The sequence below is a fragment of the Lepisma saccharinum genome, chromosome 2 (assembly GCF_977018435.1).
Source record: "Lepisma saccharinum chromosome 2, izLepSacc3.1, whole genome shotgun sequence".
Lineage (NCBI taxonomy): Eukaryota > Metazoa > Arthropoda > Insecta > Zygentoma > Lepismatidae > Lepisma > Lepisma saccharinum.
In genome coordinates this window covers 26,298,383-26,318,310 of record NC_139230.1, presented here as the reverse complement: position 1 = coordinate 26,318,310, position 19,928 = coordinate 26,298,383, and the positions used below count along the sequence as shown (strand labels likewise).

Sequence of the window (19,928 nt, the reverse complement as noted above, 5' to 3'; positions counted from 1 at the left end):
TTTTAAACAAATTATGTACTTGAACTGTTGTGCTCACCTTTATTTCAGAAGTTGAATTTTTCACATTTTGAATGGAGATGTTGCAATGTAAATATACTGTACTTGGGATCCAGTGAATACAATTGTCTATTATTTGGCAAAATTATTATATCAGTACAACTTAATGTATACTCACCAATATTTATTTTACCTCCAACTGTTGCAAGAAGCAAAAAAACATCTGATGGAAAAGTCTTGTGTCTGTGTTTCAACATCAGATTTCCAGCTATTGTGCCTACCTAAAAACAAAGGATCACAATCTTAAATATTTATGCATTTTCCTCATGATATGAAGTGACTATTAAAATGTACTTACATAATAGTTAATGCTTTAAAAATGTGTCTTATGAGTAACAAGTCAATTATCTGATGATACATATGAATTTCATATTTTTTTGAAAATTATAACTCTCTATATATGATACATGCTTTAACAAATATTACCCAAGACAAATTCTTATAACCAAACATAGTAAATTACATGTAGTGGTATGAAGGATCAGAGGACTTCTAACACAATGAAAGGAAAACACTGTACATGAAGAGAGATGGAGGTGGGACCAGTCTAGCATCAAATGAATTTTTCAAATTCTAAGATCAATTTGAAAAATGAAAGAACTTCTTTTTAATCAAACTTAAAATTAAAAAATTCCAAAACAATGTTACCTATTCTATTCCAATTTTAAAGTTAAAATGATTGCAATAGTTCACCTACATTGCGAACTGGTATGTTGGCAATCTTCTCCACGTGAGCAGCTACTGTTGCAGCATAGGAGTACCGTTTATCTTTTGATGCTTCTTCAAGAATTGGAATGAAATCTGCTAAAGTAACTGCACCTCCAACAGTTAATACAGGATTCAAGGAATGCTCTAGAAGTTCACTTACATGCTTGACATCAATGAAAGCATTGTATTTTGTGTCATCTTCAAACAGACCTAGTGAAACATACATAAAGGTTTTTCAATTATAACAGAATTATATTTCTGAAATGTATCAAAGTTATATATTTAAATACAAGGTGGCACATATTGTTTCTACCAACTTAAAATTACAATGGAAAGATGGTGATTGGTTGTAGTCACTTTATATGGTTATGAAATAAAAATACACACATAGGCATTTAATAGAGTGTATAATATGGACAGTACAGACATCAAAGCACTTGGAAAATAACGTCGTCTAAATGTTCTCCTACTTGGATGCACTGTTGGAGGTGATGTCGGAAGGCTTTCATGACACGCGTCTCATGTATTTCAAGGCAACTGACAGTTCACAACATTACCCGTGGCTCTCCACCTCAGAATGCTATGTGTCTCTAGAGCAAGTGCATGGCTATCTTCACTGTTCTGTCACAGTGCCCAATGCCTGTTTGAATGAAGGTTTCCGCTGCAGCAATCCACGTCTGTACCGGCCAATGCTCCATGGTATACTAATTGCCTGACTCCCAACTCTCCATGGATGTAGGTATGCCACACATGCAGAAATGTATTCTGGCAGGGTTGCCAAGCACCACTCTATATTACAGTTATTTTATCAGTTACAGTACTTTAAACATGATATTCGAATGTATTAATGCCACATTAAGATTAATTATTATCAAACATTATTTCAGCAGTTTATTTTTAATCAAACACAACTAGTGTATGAGCTTCCAGCAGAGAAATAATGACACCGATATTTCAATTATGATGGTGTCAGGAACTTATTTTTTCGTCAATCCATGTGAAGCGGTCCAGTTTTGTAGTATAAAATGCTCAGGTAAGCTATATGACACTGGACCTACAGTTTAAATTGTGATCCAAATGACCCTGCAATGTGCCTCCACCAGGGGTTGAACCTAAGAACACTTGAATACAAAGTGACATCATCACCATTATGCCATAAGGGAGGCTCCGAGTCAAGAATGTGTAGGACCCTACCTTCATATCACATATCACAGTGCAATGCTTCATCTCTAGCATTTATCAGTTGCATTATCACAGCATTTATGGATGTGGGTCTAAATACTTTTTGATAATTTTAGGCTGCAAAGATATAGATAGATGTGTCTATTCAAATAATAATAAGAATTAAATAAACAAATACAGGCTTACCTCTCTCTGTATGTCCTCCCACAAGCATATACTTCTCACCAGGCATCTGCTGAATAATTTCAAAAAGTTCTTCTAGACATGTTGGGCGATACCATTCGCCTCCCTCAAGCATCATGTGAATAGGGTAAATATTATGATTTTTCCCATTGTAATGGGAACTATCAGTTTTACAGTTTCCTATACATAATTGGTTGGTTTTAGGGCATATCATATCCTGAAAAGCAACATGTGTGGTCATTATTAACCCTTAACTACTATTGATACTTTGACAGCACTCCAAATTGAAAGGTATAGAAAAGGGTTCAGTTGTGGTTGGAAGGGTGAAAGAAATAAAGTAAAATATCAATTCTGCATGGTCTCAGAGATGGTCCATAGTATACATAGCTCTGGTCATCAGGGAATATTAAATTGGAGACCAGTGTAAAGTTTTATTTGTGAGTTGCTCAAAACATTGCATGCTAACATCGAATTAACCTGGCCAATAACCAGAGAACACTTGTTCGAAAATAGAACAAGTCTCCATTTCCTGATAAGTTTATTTTGGTTCCTTCAAAATTTTATGTTATACATAGGGGATCCTGGGGCAAAATGGAACACTTATTATTCTAAAGACTGTAAAAAAGTAGATTTTAGACAAAAAAAATGCTACACATTAAGGTGCATATCCTTTGAACATTGACAGACATATAAATAGAACTTACACAGAAGTAAACATTACACAGATAAAGGAAAACTGGAAAAAATGAAGAAATGTAAATTGGCCTATTTTGCCCCACCACTAGGGCACAATTGACCCCTTTTCTCAGTATTTGAAATGTTATTACATATATCTAGATATGATATTGTGTGATAATTATGTAACCTTCTCACATACAAAATAAGTTTTTATTGTGCGCAAATTTCACAAACATTGATTGTTTCATCAACACTATTAATTCCAACACATGAGTTGTGGGCCCACTCATGACAGTTTGCACAGGATACCATCCTACAATGGACTTTGAGCAAAAGTCATTGCAGTTGAGGCATTCTGTATCACTTTTTTCATCCTCACCTGATGACTCTCATCTCAATTTAGTTGTGGAACCTGTAGTACTCTTGTTCGTAGGAATGGGCCTCCTCTTTGCCTTAAAGGTTGCTTACCTTTTTGCTTGCAAACTGGCAACTGAAGTGTCCAGATCATTCTTATATGAGGATGTAAGGATCATACCTCGCTCTTATTTACCTTGTTGTCTTCCAGGGAAGACATGTCTTACATGATGTAATTTGTCTTACCTCCAGAGTCGAAATGTGCAAAAAATTACAAAGCAAAACAAAAATACCACCAAAACATGATCGACATGACACTGGTTACTCAACATGGTGCAAACTATGTCTCAACATCTCGCTCTGGATAGTTGATTAGTTCTAGAGACTCTCGCTAAATTGTGCCAACTTACGGAAAAATTAAGATGGGGATTCTGTTCCTCCTCTTGGTTTCATTCCACCCTGGGATTCCCTACTATTTTAAAAGCACTATGTACAGATACCCTTACCTCAATATCCAAAGCTTTTGATCTTAGATCTGCAGGAGCATCCTTTGCAAATGACTTAAAGCAGTCCACAATGGGACGATATCCTGTGCAACGACAAAAGTTTCCATCCAGAGAATCTTCCGCTTCTTTAACAGTTATTGATCCCTTTCTTTCCAAAGTACTACATTGAAAGAAAATAAGAAAATATATAAAGTGAAACAAAGTTAAAAACTTTCCATTACATGTGATGTCAAGAAAACAAATCTCAGAACTGAAAGCTGAGAATACATCATGTAATATTAAAGAGCACATAGGAAATGTAGTATGCCAAGATCTAGAATTTATTCCTGTCACTTGTGTTAACAACAACGCTTTCTAAATGAAATTATGCACACTATGTATAATTGAAAGAAAGATAATACAAAATATTACTTGATGAATAATTGCTTAAAGTGAATTTTAAATTTGAATATTTAAAATCACTTTGAATTTTCAGAAAAAGCAATATACTTATTTAGTAGTAGTTAAATTGCTCACTGAAGTGTTGCATACAAACCTGTACATGCTCATAACAAATCCTGGGCTACAATATCCACACTGTGTTCCATTGAATTGTGCCAACCGAGATTGTACTGGGTGGTAGCCATCTTTCTTATTTCCAAGTCCTTCAACTGTTGTAATTTCCCAACCATCACATGCATATAATGGGGCTAAGCACTAAAATTGAAGGAATTATTGTGAGAATATAGGAAGAGAAAGACCAAATAATTTGCAACTGCACTTTTGAATCAATACTCAATCACATATTCCATGTATGCAAGCTGTTCTGTATGAGTGGACATATATAATGAGACACTTCACATTAAACCAAATTAGTTTTAGAAGAATGGCTCTTCTATATTACATAACGCACATACTTTATAAGGAATTCATTTTAAAATTTTAAATAAAAATTGTTAGGGTCATTCCATGTCAAATAAGGCAGGACTTGACCCTCATAGCCACCGGTTTTGATGATAATTGGGCCACAGCTTTGCTAGCTCCAAAACTGACACCTGTGAAAGGATTTTGCTGAAATATGATTATTACATATTACAAGAGGATTATTTGAAAAAGTCATCTTTCAGAAACAAGCAATTTTCAATTGTGTATATCTCTAGAATGAATGGAGATACAGAAGCATGCTTGAGCTTGTTGTAAAGAGGAAAGACTTTAACATATGAGATTATTAAAAGTAACTTAGTAATATTTAAACACACACCATCGATTTTTTAAACTTTTTTGGAGAAACTCCAAAAATGATTATCCTCCCTGACTATAATTTCAGATGTGAGAGGCTGAACTCCTGCCAGTAAATACATCCTATGTTCAATGATCATCCACATAAAAATTTCACAAATTGGCAAATAAAGTATCAGATTCCGCTTGAGAAGAATCCGATTTTTGAATACCTTTCTTAACTAAGTATATGTTTCTTTATGGATGCCAGTGGATTTGAAATCCAATGATTTATATACATACCAAATGATGTGTCCTTTACAAATCAAGGATGATAACAACTCCAAGAAATTCTTGATAAGATAGTGCTCCCATTCTATGCATGGTTAAAAAACTTTCTCACTTAACATTCCTTTATCCTCCTTTACTTCATTACTTATTTACTTGTTTATTGCTGATCTCACCTGACCATTTACCTGAAACATGTGAGGCAATTGCCTCACTAAGTTCTGCATGGGCACCTCAGTATTGACAAGTCATCAATATTCTATTGTTGGGTTTTCAAAGAAGGGTAATGAAAACAAGAAACCTAAGTGTTGAGTAGAGTTTTCATTTAACTATCCAATCAGCTACAGTTAATCCATACAGCCATACAATCGGAATGTAAGTATTGTCTTGATACAAACACGTATTGGAGGCAAACATTTGGTGAATACAAAGAAACCTCATAATAGGTTATAATTGATGATTGATTTGGTTTATTTTACTTTGCTTTTAGGCTGCATTTGGGTAAACGTGAAGATGGGAATGAGTGATGATATGGTGAAATTGATGAAGGAACACTCGCATAGAACACCCATGCCCAGGTCACGATTGAAAATCAGAACTCAGAACTTCTGACATTTGTAGCATGCTGTGTTAGCAACTCCTGCATGGAGGTGAGCATTCATAAAAGGGCAAATTACCATAAAGAGAGCAATTTTACAAAGCTCGGTTGCAGTGTCATAACCAAAATGTTGGGGGCCCAGATGCACATCATGATTTTAATCTCCCTCCCTGTAATGTTTTTGAAATACATTTTCAGGTTAAGAAAGCGGACTAACTTGGAAAATCTACACTGCGTGTCTGATATTTATTGAGAAAAGCATTCATTTTTCCAGTTTTATCTTTAGATATTGTTTTCTTTCAAAGTCCAGAAAAGAACACCAAAAATGAAATCCAAAAATGCAATGGGCTGCCAATTTTTATAGCACTGCTAGGTTGTCATGTGGTTAACTTCCTACATAAGTCATGAAGATTTTCTTTGATTATAAATAATCACCTTATGCATAATTATATATTCACGAAAGAGAACACTACTTTTTTTTTATCATATTTACATTACACAGTAACAAAAGTTTATTATACATATTTTCTTAAACTTACTGAATTAACAGAGAAAATTTCATCCAGTTCACTGAGTGGATTCTTCCTTTTGACAGATACAATGCAAGAACCACATCCACCTTGGCGACACATGAATTTTGTACCTGGTAGGTGAGCTTGATCCCTCAGGAAATCAACAAGTCTGGCTTCGGCTGGCATTTCATTTTTTACTGAAAAGTATTATTGAAAAGTAATTAAATTATAAAATAATTTATTGAATAAGCTTTAAAGTGTTCCTTTTATAAAATTATGAATGTTCCTAATGTTACAGAAAATTCAATTCAGATTATACTGGCCGCGGTGGCTCAGTCGGTAACATGTCTGACTACCATGCTAAAGGTCCCTGGTTTGATCCCCGGTTCAAATCCGGGAACTTTTCTAACGTTGAAAGCGGCCCCGGCGTCCACCCAGCGTCGAATAACATGGGTACCTGGGGGAAACCCTGGGGGGTAAAGGCGGTCAGGGGTGTGATGCTGATCACATCACCCCCCACTCACGACCGGATCAAGAAAGTGTGTGGCGTTACCCCCAAACCCCCTATACACCTTCATGGTGTGGTGCTAAGCACAGGGGAGCACTTTACCTTTACCTTTTTATATACACACAGAGAAATTTCAGCTTCATATGAGGTTTTGACCAAAATTAAAGTAATTATTCTCCAACTCAGAAATAAGGTACATTGATTGATTTGGCGTTTTAAGTCCACTTTATGCACAGTAAGGCTAATCGGGACTGGACCTACAGTTTAAAGTGGGATCCGAACCACTATGTGCCTCCACCGGGTATCGAACCCGAGACCCCTTGATTAAAAGGCGACGATGCTACCACTGCGCCATCGGGGAGGCCCTGAGAAATAAGGTACAAAGATATAAACTTGAAGCTGTGTGACATACTTTCTCTTCTTGTAGTGATTACACCGATAAACAATGAAATACTCCTTTAAATAAAACTAAGTGATCTTTATGTATTCAGATGTGCTGATAACGAATATCGCATCCGTTTTCTTGAATCACCTAAAGTTTTTGAAGAACACCCACATTTTATAGTTTTATGGTTTCAGGTCTCCGCACCCTGCTCCGCATCCGGCTTAACTTTTGGTTCCTAGCAAATGGACAAGAACCTTTTAGTGACCTTGTGTGTTTATGACTGGCACATAATATTTCGTGGATTAAACATCTGGCAGTAGAGTAATTTCCTGTTTCTCTGTTAAAATTTGTTCTTTTGTGGGTTAGCCAAGTCTTAACTTCCTTTCCGATAACTTCGCGAGTAGCCTTCGCGAGTAGCTGTATTTTATGTTTGTGTATGTTCGTGAAATTGTGAATGAAATATTGTGTATAGTGAAGTGAAGTGTAAGTTGTATTTTGACAAAATGATCAGAGCATTCAAAATTGTTTTTTTTAAAGAAATATATTATAACTCAATTAATGAGTTCGCCATATCACGCAAATGTGTGAATAACCTGAACTTGTTTTGTTATGTTTGCAGGGAATTTACTCCGAAGTCACAGAGAAATAGTGAAAAAAGCATGTGAGTTGTATTTTGGAAGTAAAGTAGACGAGGGAAAAAGCTGGGCACCAGGTAAAATTTGTTGTAATTGTTCACGAACTTTACGTGGTTGGCTTAATAGCACTCACAAATCAATGCCCTTCGGAAACCCTGTAATATGGACAGAACAGAAAGATCATACTAGGGATTGTTACTTCTGTTTAACAAACATAGTGGGATATAGTTCAAAATCAAAACATTCTATATTTTATCCTGATGTTTCTTCAGCCAAGAAACCTATGAGTTATGATTTTATACCAATTCCTAAGCCTCCTAAAGAATGGACAGTGGATGAAACAGAACCAAGCAGTGCTTCTCCAGATGACGAACTTGGACCCTCATATTCAAACACCGATCAAAATGTTCCTGATCCAAATCTACCTCACTTTATTTCCCAATCCGAACTAAATGATCTAGCCAGAGACCTCAACCTTTCTAAAGTTCAAACGGAATTATTAGGTTCTCGTCTCCGAGGGTGGAATTTATTACAAGATGGTGTTAAGGTGTCATATCGGAAACGCCATCAATCACTGACACATTCTTTTTGTCTGTTAGTAATGAGTTAACTTACTGCTGCAATGATGTAGAAGGCCTTCTGCAAGAACTTGATAGGAGTCACAACCCAAACGAGTGGAGACTATTTTTAGATTCATCTAAGAATAGTTAAAAAGTAGTATTGTTGCAAAATGGGAATATATACCCATCAGTACCCCTTGCCTATTCTTCCACCATGAAGGAAACATATGAAAATATGGATACAATATTAAAAGTGATAAATTATGAAAAATATGGTTGGCAGATATGTGGAGACCTCAAAATGATTGGTATACTGTTGGGCATGCAGTCTGGGTTTACAAAATTTTGTTGCTTTCTTTGCGAATGGGACAGCCGAGCAAAAGATAAACATTACAACATTGTGGATTGGCCCATACGGAAAAACTTAATTCCTGGAGAGAAGTGTGTTAGGAATCACCCTCTACTTGAGAAAGACAAGATTTTGTTACCACCGTTGCATATAAAGTTAGGGCTGATGAAAAATTTTGTTAAGGCTTTGGATAAACACGGTGAGGGTTTTGGGTACTTGAGAAAAACATTTTCTAAACTCAGTGATAGTAAGTTCAAAGAAGGCATATTTATTGGGCCGCAAATCCATGAGATCATTCATGATGACAACTTTGTGGAATTGCTAACAGAAAAAGAGAAATGCGCATGGTTAGCTTTCAGACAAGTATGCTGTCGTTTTCTTGGAAATGTGAAATCTACAACTACAAGGAACTTGTTAAGAAGTTGTTGAAGTGTTATCAGCACATCGGGTGCAATATGTCCTTTAAAATTCACTTTTTACATTCGCATTTAGACTTTTTCACCCTAACTTGGGCGCGGTTAGTGACGTATGCAGCGAGAGATTTCACCAGGATATTTCTGTCATGGGGAAACGACATGCAGGAAAATCGGTACAGAACATGTTAGCAGACTACTGTTGGAACCTCAAGGAAGAGGATTCTGGTGGCAGTTACAAACGGCAGAGTTCAAGAAAGAAATTTTGAAAATGTGATTAAAAATGTGTATTTTTCCTTTTTTTTTGCATGAAATTTCTTAATTGAACAGTCAAAATCGGTCATATATATATATATATATTTTATATTTCATAGTTATTCACTTCAATATTTAAATCTTATTTCATGACCAAACAAACAAAAATAATTTCAAATTTCGATGTATTATTACAAAGATAATTAAATTTTTATTAAAAACAAAATATAAAAATCCAGGAAAAACGATAGGTGATATAGCATTTCTACTTTCAGATTTGGATTCAGCTGGGTCGAATTATAAATAATCACCTATTATCGTTCAAAGGAGCAAAAAAAAAGTTTGAATTTGTTCATCAGTGTTATCAATTGGATTGCTTCACCTCATTCAGTGTTGAAATGTCTTATTCAAAGCAGTGGAGGGTCTCGCTGATAGTGTAGCGCTAACGTCCTTGCCTAGTAATCAAGGGGTCCCAGGTTCAATACCTAGTGGAGGCACATAATGGTTCGGAACCCACTACAAACCCACTACAGTTCAGTCCTGATTAGCCTATCTGTACATAAAGTGGACTTAAAACAAAAGCTCAAAGCAGGCGATAGACATGAATTATTATGTGTGGAAAAAATAATTTAGTAAAAATCTGAATTGAGAAATGTTCAGTTAACAAAATAAACATTGCAATAAAACTTAATTTAAAAGTAATTTCACTGTGTTGTTGACTCATTTCTTCTTCTATCACCTGTGGTATTCTGGTTACCTACCAAATGAATTGGTGGTTTATAGAAGAAGAAAAAAACAATTTATTTTTAGATTTTTTTTTATAAGAAATAATTTGTACCTAAAAGAGATTAAGTAACAGGTGAGTGGAGAACGTTAGATACTACTGAACTGCTTAACTTATATTCATCACCTGGTATTATTTAAAATATTAAATGAATGTTATGGTTGGCAGGCCCATAGGCACGCTTGGGAGAGTTTATGGGATCCTTGTTCAAAAAATTGGTTGGGGAGCTGAAGATAGAATGAAGGAATTGGTATGCATGATGAAACAAAAAGTAAATTGATCTTGCCTAGGTTAGGGACAGATGGACAATATATGTTGCTGTGGTAATAAACCTTTGGTTTAGAAATGTCCAAGATTGAGTGAGTTAGCCCTAGCTAGTTAGAAGCATTTTAATCCAGAACCTAACGCCCACCTTTTGTCAAACATCATGCTCATAAATATGAGTGACTGAGGTGCAAGAAACAGAGTGTCATCACACAGAGAGAAATACATATATTTACTTCTCATTACTAGTAAGGTAGTCCAGGATATTGTCAATGCCAACTTCATCTGTTATGATGCAGAGTCAGCACTGAAATTTCAAGTCAACAAGTCAAGTCAATAGAGATGTACCTCAGAACAAAAGCGAGAATTAATATACCTAAATGACATAGTCACTGCCATCATTCTCTCGGGTTGTTCTTTAGTTTTGCAGCATGCTGCTCAGTAAGCTGTTGCCTGTAAATCTGTGGCATAATCTAGAGGATGGTGGCAGTGGCCACCAAAATTAATAACCACCAGTTTCAGGGATAAGTAAATACTTTATTTTAGTATATTAATTTGCTACCACACTCTTATTTCCCAAAACATGAAAGTTGAGAATGTTAATCGTTCAGTTACACAGGATCCCTATATTATTTATCAGCACAAATATGTGTGCACACACATGCATGCATACATCCAGATTATCATTTTATCTTAGTTTCCTAACCGGCAAATAGTTTTTGCTTGCTGCATGATGCTATACTAAAATGAAAGCTTTCTTGAATATGCATACCTGTGTATGATTTCTTATTCACAGTGAACGTAACATGGTCCACAGGAACAGTTTTCACCTGAAATTTAAGGAGTTTTGAACAAACTCGACACCTGCCACCATAAACACCAGCATCCAGGGGAGGTCCTGTGTCAGGTATTAACCTGAAATAATAAAGGTATAAAATGGAAAATTAGAAAGTCTTTTGTATAACACTTGCATTTTCCAGTAAAAATTAGTTTCAATACAGCAATTTTTATATATGATATTTTGTTTGAAGAAACCCTCTCCAATTATTGGTCACATTATCATAAGAACTCACCTGGATGATAATTTCTGCATCAGATTTCTCAGTAAAGTTTAATTTGTTTAATCAAGTTTATTTTGCGTTTTGTTGACTAAATGATTTCCTAAATCTTAGAAATTTTTATTTACTAATGTACTGCACTGTAGCAATGTTTGTCCCTTCATCCATTTCATCTTATTACCATTCATCCTGTTGTCGAAAATAGCCAAAGTGGAAGAAAAGCAGTGTAAAGTAACCTATAGCATCATCATTACCACACCAGAATTCACCCATCATCATTGAAGCTAGCAAGAGGATCTGGACAGCTGTGCATGTACTCCACTGCTCAATAATACCCTCTTGCTAGCTGCAGTGATTATGGGTGAATAGTGGTGATGATGATGCTATAGGTTAAACAACAGTAATCGGTGTCAGGATCAAGATGCCTAACTTTGAGTCATGTTTCACTGGATGGTAACCACAGTAGTCTAAGGTAAAAAGATAACGTTAAAAATCTGAATTGAAGGACTCGTCAAACACTAGAAAATTATCCTGATCAGTCAGTCTGGTTCATCTATTTATTCATAATCAGTGAATTATCATAATATTAGATTGTACAAAAACTATAAGATTTGTTGGGCTGAAAGATTGAGAAAAGCAAAATAGATATTTCTCTAGCATATCCTTTGTATCCTTAAGAACCAAAATTTAGAGTTGTGTACCATTATTCCTTTTATCCACTTGCACTTTATAAGAAAATTGCAAATCATAAAGTACAATCCTTACAAATATTTGGCAGAAGGGAGTTCTTAAAAATCAGTTTCAAATATTGCTGTGTAATTTCGCTAATACCCAGAGAAAAAAATTGGGATGGGTTATGAACATTCCAGATTCTAACTTTGAAGCTGGCATTGAATAAAATGCACTCCAAAGTCCACAAAATGCCCTATTTCAATGCTCTATTATAACCCGTGGCTCGGCAGCCCTTGAAGGACCTAGGCCGATCTCCTGACTGCCAGTCTCCCTCCCACAATCCTACCTAGAGGTGTGGAATTCTTCAACCAGTAATGGGGTGACGTGGGGTCAGCATGTCGAACCCCCAGCAGTTATAGGAGATTTCCGAGACCAGGTTACGCTACTCACTCGTAGCTCCTAAATTTCCTCATCATGGTGGGTTGTCACCGGTCCTATACACAGGTCGATTGATTGATTGAGTTTGATTGAGTTGGTGTTTTAAGTCCACTTTATGCACAGTAAGGTAATGTGGTAAGGCTAATCGGGACTGGACCTACAATTTAAATTGGGATCCAAATCACTATGTGCCTCCACTGGGTGTCTACATTTTCACTCTTCACTGCAAACAAATTATACAAAATAATTTTATAAAATGTCAAGGGGGAGCTCAGCCTGGCTACGGCCATAGTGTGCAATAACTTTCTAAACTCTATACAACCTACTAAATGCAGGGTGTCTACAAATGATTGAAGCAGTTTCATGATGTTACTGTACGTGTATTATTGAACATATTGTGAAGTAACTTTACAGTTAACTCAACAATTTTTGTGACACATTACAAGTGTTCGATATGCCCCCTCTTCGTGATTCTGCAGACATAAACTTTATAATCAAGTTATTCACAAACGCGTTGAATCATGTACCTATCAATTCGATGAAAAGCACTGATGATACGAGCCCGCAGTTCTGCTAGATCACTTGGTAATGGAGGCACAAACACTAGATCCTTCACATAACCCCACACACAAAAAAGTCACCGTGAGGCAATGACAGCAGTTGTTGATCACCATTTCCACAACGACCGACCCATCGGTTTGATACTCTGGTGGTTAAGATTTTGTGGACATCGTGATGCAACTGGGGCGGAGCATCATCCAACTGGTGGATAAAGTTCTCATTGTCTGTCTCGAACTGTGGCATGAGCCAATTTTCTAACATGTCAAGATACCCGTATTCTGTAATGGTTGTTCACTGGAGAAGAAGGGGCCGTAAACTCTAAATTTTGAGATTGCACAAAAAGCATTGAGTTCCGGAAAGTAACGAATATTCTCAACGACGCCACGGGGAACAGAAAACTCCCATAACTTGTAACGTGTCACAAAACTTGTTGAGTTTCTCTACAAAACTGCAAAGTTACTTCGTGATACGTTCAATAATACACGTACAGTAACATCATGAAAACGCTTTCAATCATTTGTAGACACCCTGTACTTTCCGCTACCTAGACTTCAGTTCATAAACAAGATGAAGGAATGTGATAGCTGATCTTCATTCTGTGAATTTGTCCTTTCATCAAGTTATGAGCACATAATATCCGCTGTCTACATTTTCACTTGTCACTACAAACAAATTATACAATAGTTTTACCTAATGACCGGGAGCTAACGACAATGCAAGGGGGCTGACGATGATGCCAGGTTGGGCTGAGCATATATATACATTTCCCTATTATATATATACATATATATACATGCCTAGGCATGTATTCTTTGCAAGTGTCCATCAATTTCATTATATCTCTCATCCTCATCTTCATGATTAGCCAAATGTGGCAGAAAAGCGAAACTAATTAACAAAAATAATATATACGTATTTGGGCTGAGACTATACCGATGTCGTTGTATCAATATCGGCTGATAATAATACTATCGACATCGGAAAGTATCTGCTGGATTCAGTGGCGGCGATTGGGTTCCAATACCGTGGGGCAAGGTGCCAAAACTGTGGGGGCAAAGACAGTATATTTCCCTTTGTTGATATGCCCCTCTGCATAGTGCGGGGCCAAAAGTGGCAAAAAATGGGTTGGCAACTGGCCCCCTCGCCGCCACTGGCTGGATTTTAATTTCAGATACTGGCCGATACTTTTCCTGCGATTTGAGAGTTGGCGGGTCCATAAAAATATCGCGCGACAATTTCACAGAGTCTAAGTTTCTTGGGTGTTCAGCAAAATTTAAGTTTCCATTGATTTTGTACCAATATTGAGTGAGAAAACTATATTTTGTGATCCCTTAACACATATATTTATATACTGGTACAATTTTATATTAGTTGGATGTATTTGGTAGTTGTGGGGTTGTTCTTTTGTTGAAGGTTCAAACGGTGACGAAGAATATGTACATACAGCTAAGCGTGTATAATTCCCCTATAAATCGAATCGCTATTTTTAGAATAGGTCTAACAGGTGAGAAAATATATTTTCATAAGCAGGAGGACGTTCAACATCTAAAGAACCTTTAAGCTTCATTTCTGTTTGTTAGTTAGTTCCTCATTCGAGTACCGACAATATTAATGTTAGTAATGTTCTCTCATTCGTGTCATAATTATACAGTGCCTTTCACGGCCGAGGTGGCCGTGGAGCGGCGGAAAGCACGCCGGGAAGTAGGAACGCGTCTCCCGGCAAACTGGATGAAACATCCGCGTAACTGGAACCGGTAGCTATGTAATTAAATAAGCTCGTACAATTGTATTGACAGTTACAATTAAAATGAAAACATACCGTGTTACAAAAGGTGTTTGAAATGATGTCCTCCTGCATCCACATATTTATAGGAGTAGTGTAGGTGCCCGGGTTCTACGCCCTCATTTGAGGCTCGAATCATCATTTGAGGCTCGTCGTGGGCCCTTACTGTAGCCTTTTATGAGGGGGTTTATGGCCCCCTGTTTACGTCTGGCAACACTGTGGGCCCTTACTGTAGCTTTTTATGATGTATATTTTGAGGACAGAGTTGGCAACACTGTGGGCCCACTGTAGCCTTATGATGTGTATTTTGAGGACAGAGTTGGCAACACTGTGGGCCCACTGTAACCTTTTATGATCTGGCAACACTGCCGTAGATCCTCTGACAGTGTTGTCAACCTACTGGGTTTTTCACTGTAAATTTTCAAAGGGCCCGAGGGGCCCATGTACCCTGTCTGGCAACACTGTTGAAGGCACAGAGTTGGCCTGTGGGCCCACTGTAACCTTTTATGAGGGGGGTCTATGGCCCTCTGTTTATTTTTTCTTTCAAATGTCACCAATTTCATTTAAATACGGTTATCCAAAGCGACGTAATACTAATCTGCGAGAAGGGTTAGAAATCACGTAGAGGCTCTCGTGTAGTTTAGCACGTAATAAAAAAAAAATGCAAAATACCCCGACAACGTTTCAGCTACTAGGACCTCATTACCATGAGCCTAATCCTAGTAAGCCACATACACGCCTGTTCTTCGTATCGCATATGCTAGTAAGTCAGATGACATCATGGGAGAATCACATTTCCCCCAATGATCCCACCACAACAAACGTCGCACACGCTAGAAGAAACAGGATCAGGATATTTTATGCTAAATTACGGCTGCCTGTATGCAGTTATAGGCAAATCATTAAAAGAGCGCTCTAATATACAATGATTTCTCCTACCATGTACCCTAACATACAATTTAACATACCGTGTAAAATTTCGATTCGTCTATATATACCCAACAAAACTCAGAAACTGTCATACGCGAGAGCTAATATTTTGCAACAACTATAATTACCCAACACTAGCAACAAGAACAAAAAAAATATATCAATTAATTGTATAATATTAATTAGTAACTTTAGATAATATTAATTATTAGTTTTCAGTTGTAATTAATTTTAAAAAACAATTAATAACATGTTAGGTGATGATAACCAAGTGCAAAAAGCATTGCATTTTTTTTACACACAAACAAAGCACCACTTAGTTCACAAAACCTCTAACAGATGGCAGATAGTTACATGGTTCTAGTTAGGATGATGATTTTTTGGTTTCTTGGATAGGGGTTGAAGAAGACTATTTGTTGTAATGACCACAGTATTGTTTTTTTTTTTGTTTTTTTTTTTTTGTTTTCTGTTCTCTTACGAGAATTAATATAGGTTTTCATAGACCCTCCAATTCATGACTTAGGAAAAATCTGTTTGGTGATTCACCACGTACGCCTATATGTGAGAAAAAGTATGAATAGAACCTATGCTCGGAAATCCAAAATGGCGACCGGAAGTGGGGTTATTTTGGAAACGGTAAGACTTAGGAAAAATCTGTTTGAAGATTCATCACGTACGCCTATACATGAATAAAATGTAAATAGAACCTATGTTCGGAAATCCAAAATGGCGACCGGAAGTGGGGTTATCTTGGAAACGGTAAGACTTAGAAAAAATCTGTTTGCGGATTCGTCATGTACACATATACGTGAGAAAAAGTATGAATAGAACCTATGATCGGAAATCCAAAATGGCGACCGGAAGTGGGGTTATCTTGGAAACGGTAAGACTTAAGAAAAATCTGTTTGCGGATTCATCATGTACACCTATATGTGAGTAAAATGTGAATAGAACCTATGCTCGGAAATCCAAAATGGCGACCGGAAGTGGGGTTATCTTGGAAACGGTAAGACTTAGGTAAAATCTGTTTGCGGATTCGTCACGTACACCTATATGTGAGAAAAAGTATGAATAGAACCTATGCTCGGAAATCCAAAATGGCGACCGGAAGTGGGGTTATCTTGGAAACGGTAAGACTTAGGTAAAATCTGTTTGCGGATTCGTCACGTACACCTATATGTGAGAAAAAGTATGAATAGAACCTATGCTCGGAAATCCAAAATGGCGACCGGAAGTGGGGTTATCTTGGAAACTGTAAGACTTAGGAAAAATCTGTTTGGTGATTCATCATGTACACCTATACGTAAGAAAAAATATGAATAGAACCAATAGTGTCCGGAATTCATGCGGGTTTGGACGTGACGACGCAGTTCAATAACATAGGTTAGACCAAGAAAAAACCTTGGTGATTTTATTTCGAGTAAGGTGTTGGCAACACTGAAAATTATATATAAATAAGACTTAAGTGTATTATCTGCCTTCATACCAGATTTTACCAACCTGTCAGCTGTAGTGTTTAGGTGACAAGCGACATGCCCAAATATGACGCTCTTAACAATATTGTACACCCGTAAAAATTATATATAAATAAGACTTAAGTATATTATCTGCTTTGATGTCAGATTTTACCAACCTGTCAGCTGTAGTGTTTAGGTGACAAGCAACATGCCCAAATATGACGCTCTTAACAATATTGTACACCCGTAAAAATTATATATAAATAAGACTTAAGTGTATTATCTGCCTTCATGCCAGATTTTATCAACCTGTCAGCTGTAGTGTTTAGGTGACAAGCGACATGCTCAAATATGACGCTCTTGACAATATTGTACACCCGTAAAAATTACATATAAATAAGACTTAAGTGTATTATCTGCCTTCATGCCAGATTTTACCAACCTGTCAGCTGTAGTGTTTAGGTGACAAGCGACATGCCCAAATATGACGCTCTTAACAATATTGTACGCCCGTAAAAATTATATATAAATAAGACTTAAGCGTATTATCTGCTTTGATGTCAGATTTTACCAACCTGTCAGATGTAGTGTTTAGATGACAAGCGACATGCTCAAATATGACGCTTTTGACAATATTGTACGTATATTGTATTGTATAGGAGACTAGAAGCATATAATTTGGCGAAAAAAACAACCCAAGTAAGGTCATAGAGAATAGTTAAAAAAAATAAACAATTATATTTTGCATTGCACACCATTGGATATTAAATAACATACCCCCAAAAAATCTCTGCATTATGCGTTCTGTAAAAAATTGCCCTTCGTGCCAAATTGCTGTGTCAAGTAAAAATTTTCAAAGGCACTGTCGTACTTGTGTGCCGGAAAAGCGAATATGTGCGACCAAACTGTGCTCTAAGTGTGGAAAAAATATTTCTATTGCCAACTTCAAGCGACACCAGCTTACTTGCAAGAGCACTGGAACATCTCTACCGCAACCTTCCAAGCGAAAGGTAGAAGTAACCTCCCTCGATGCATCGCCACCTGCCAAACGCGTCAAGCTGGCGAAGAAAGCAGACCGGTTTGCGTTTGAGCATTTATTACAAGACTTTAACATAACATCAGACAGCTTCTGCGATGTGCGTAGTTTTCTGGAGAGCGAGCGAGCTAAGATAATATCCATCCTCAACGATGCATTGGCTACACACTCCACTAAATTCTATGCTGTGCTATGCTGCAAGTATAAGAAACCGTCTGATGAAATATATAAATTCTTCCATGCCACAAAAGCAAAAACACTGCATCAGGCAGATGTCACTGACCTCGACAGCATCTATGACAAGTTTGTCGAGGAGCTTGTGGCAAAGCACGAGGAGCATCAGGCTGAAGGCTCGGGCGGTTCGCTGTGTGGCGAGCCCCACAAACTTCGTCTGAAACTTAACAAATTCCTGCCACTGGCAGGGTCTAGCTATATTGCCCTGCCACCCGAGGTTGAAGCAAGGAAAGCTGTTCTCAATATTTGGAACAAAGACACCAAATGCTTCCTCTGGTCGGTGCTGGCAGCATTGCACCCTGTTCACTGGAAAAACCACCCGTACCGTGTTAACCACTACACGCAGTATGAGTCGGAACTGGAGGATGCAATGGCCGGGATTGCCTACCCTGTAGAAGTCTCGCATATTGGCAAGTTTGAGGTTCGTGCTCGTGACTTGTTGGGCCTGCAATTAGCCATCAATGTTTACGGTCTCACCGAGAACAAACATGAGGTCCACCCCATCCGGGTGAGCAACGTGAGCAACAACAACGAGGCACGAGAAATCAACCTTCTGCTCATCAAGGACGAAACCCATCACCACTACACCCTCATTCGCTCGCTCTCTCGGCTTGTTTCAAGTCAACAGAGCAAAGACAAAACCCACGTCGAGGTGTGTCGCAGGTGCTTGTCTACATTTCATAATCGAGAACAGCAGGATTACCGGCGCATCAGAGGTCCCAACATTGCTGCTGAGAAGCTAGCTCGCCACATGCTCTACTGTGGTACCAACAAGCCTGCACGAACTATCCTGCCCGAACCTGGTGCAGTAGAGTGCTTTCGCATGCACAGTGCTATGGTGAAGCATCCTGCCTATATTGTAGCAGACTTCGAGGCCTTTCTTCAACCTCTGTCTAACTGCGAGCCCAACCCCGAAACATCCTCTACCATTCCTTTCCAAATCCACGAGGCCTCGAGTTACTCCTATGTTGTGGTGTGGCGAGACCATATTGCCTCCGAGCCCTATGTGTATCGCGGTCGCGACCCGGTCAAACACTTCCTGCAGAGAATGCAACAGGAAGCCATCAAGATAGCGAAGGTGCTGTTGGCCCCCAAGCCCATGCTGCCTCTGTCTCCGGAAGACAAGCATCAGCACGAAATAGCTCTAAATTGTCCTGTTTGCAACTCGGTCTTCACTGACGATAACAAAAAGGTCCACCACCATGACCATTATGGGACCGGAAGCTACATTGGCCCGTGGTGCAACAGGTGTAACTTGAGAGCCTGGGACCCGCGCTTCATACCGGTCTTTTTTCACAATGGCTCGGGATATGATTTCCATCACTTGGTCACACATCTAGGGT

At 37.8% G+C, this 19,928-nt stretch overlaps 1 protein-coding gene across 2 annotated transcripts in view; it reads right to left on the bottom strand.

The window, feature by feature from the left end:
* The window catches only part of LOC145983962 (uncharacterized), a 182,869-nt gene that overhangs the window by 81,556 nt on the left and 81,385 nt on the right, over positions 1–19,928 (bottom strand). For both annotated transcript variants that reach the window (XM_083117184.1, XM_083117183.1), the window contains exons 2-8: positions 11,189–11,331; positions 6,291–6,460; positions 4,204–4,364; positions 3,669–3,828; positions 2,134–2,347; positions 755–975; positions 176–278 (exon numbers count right to left, since the gene is read on the bottom strand). In XM_083117184.1, the coding sequence (XP_082973310.1) occupies positions 176–278; positions 755–975; positions 2,134–2,347; positions 3,669–3,828; positions 4,204–4,364; positions 6,291–6,460; positions 11,189–11,331 (1,172 nt within the window). The remainder of the gene's footprint in view (positions 1–175; positions 279–754; positions 976–2,133; positions 2,348–3,668; positions 3,829–4,203; positions 4,365–6,290; positions 6,461–11,188; positions 11,332–19,928) is intronic.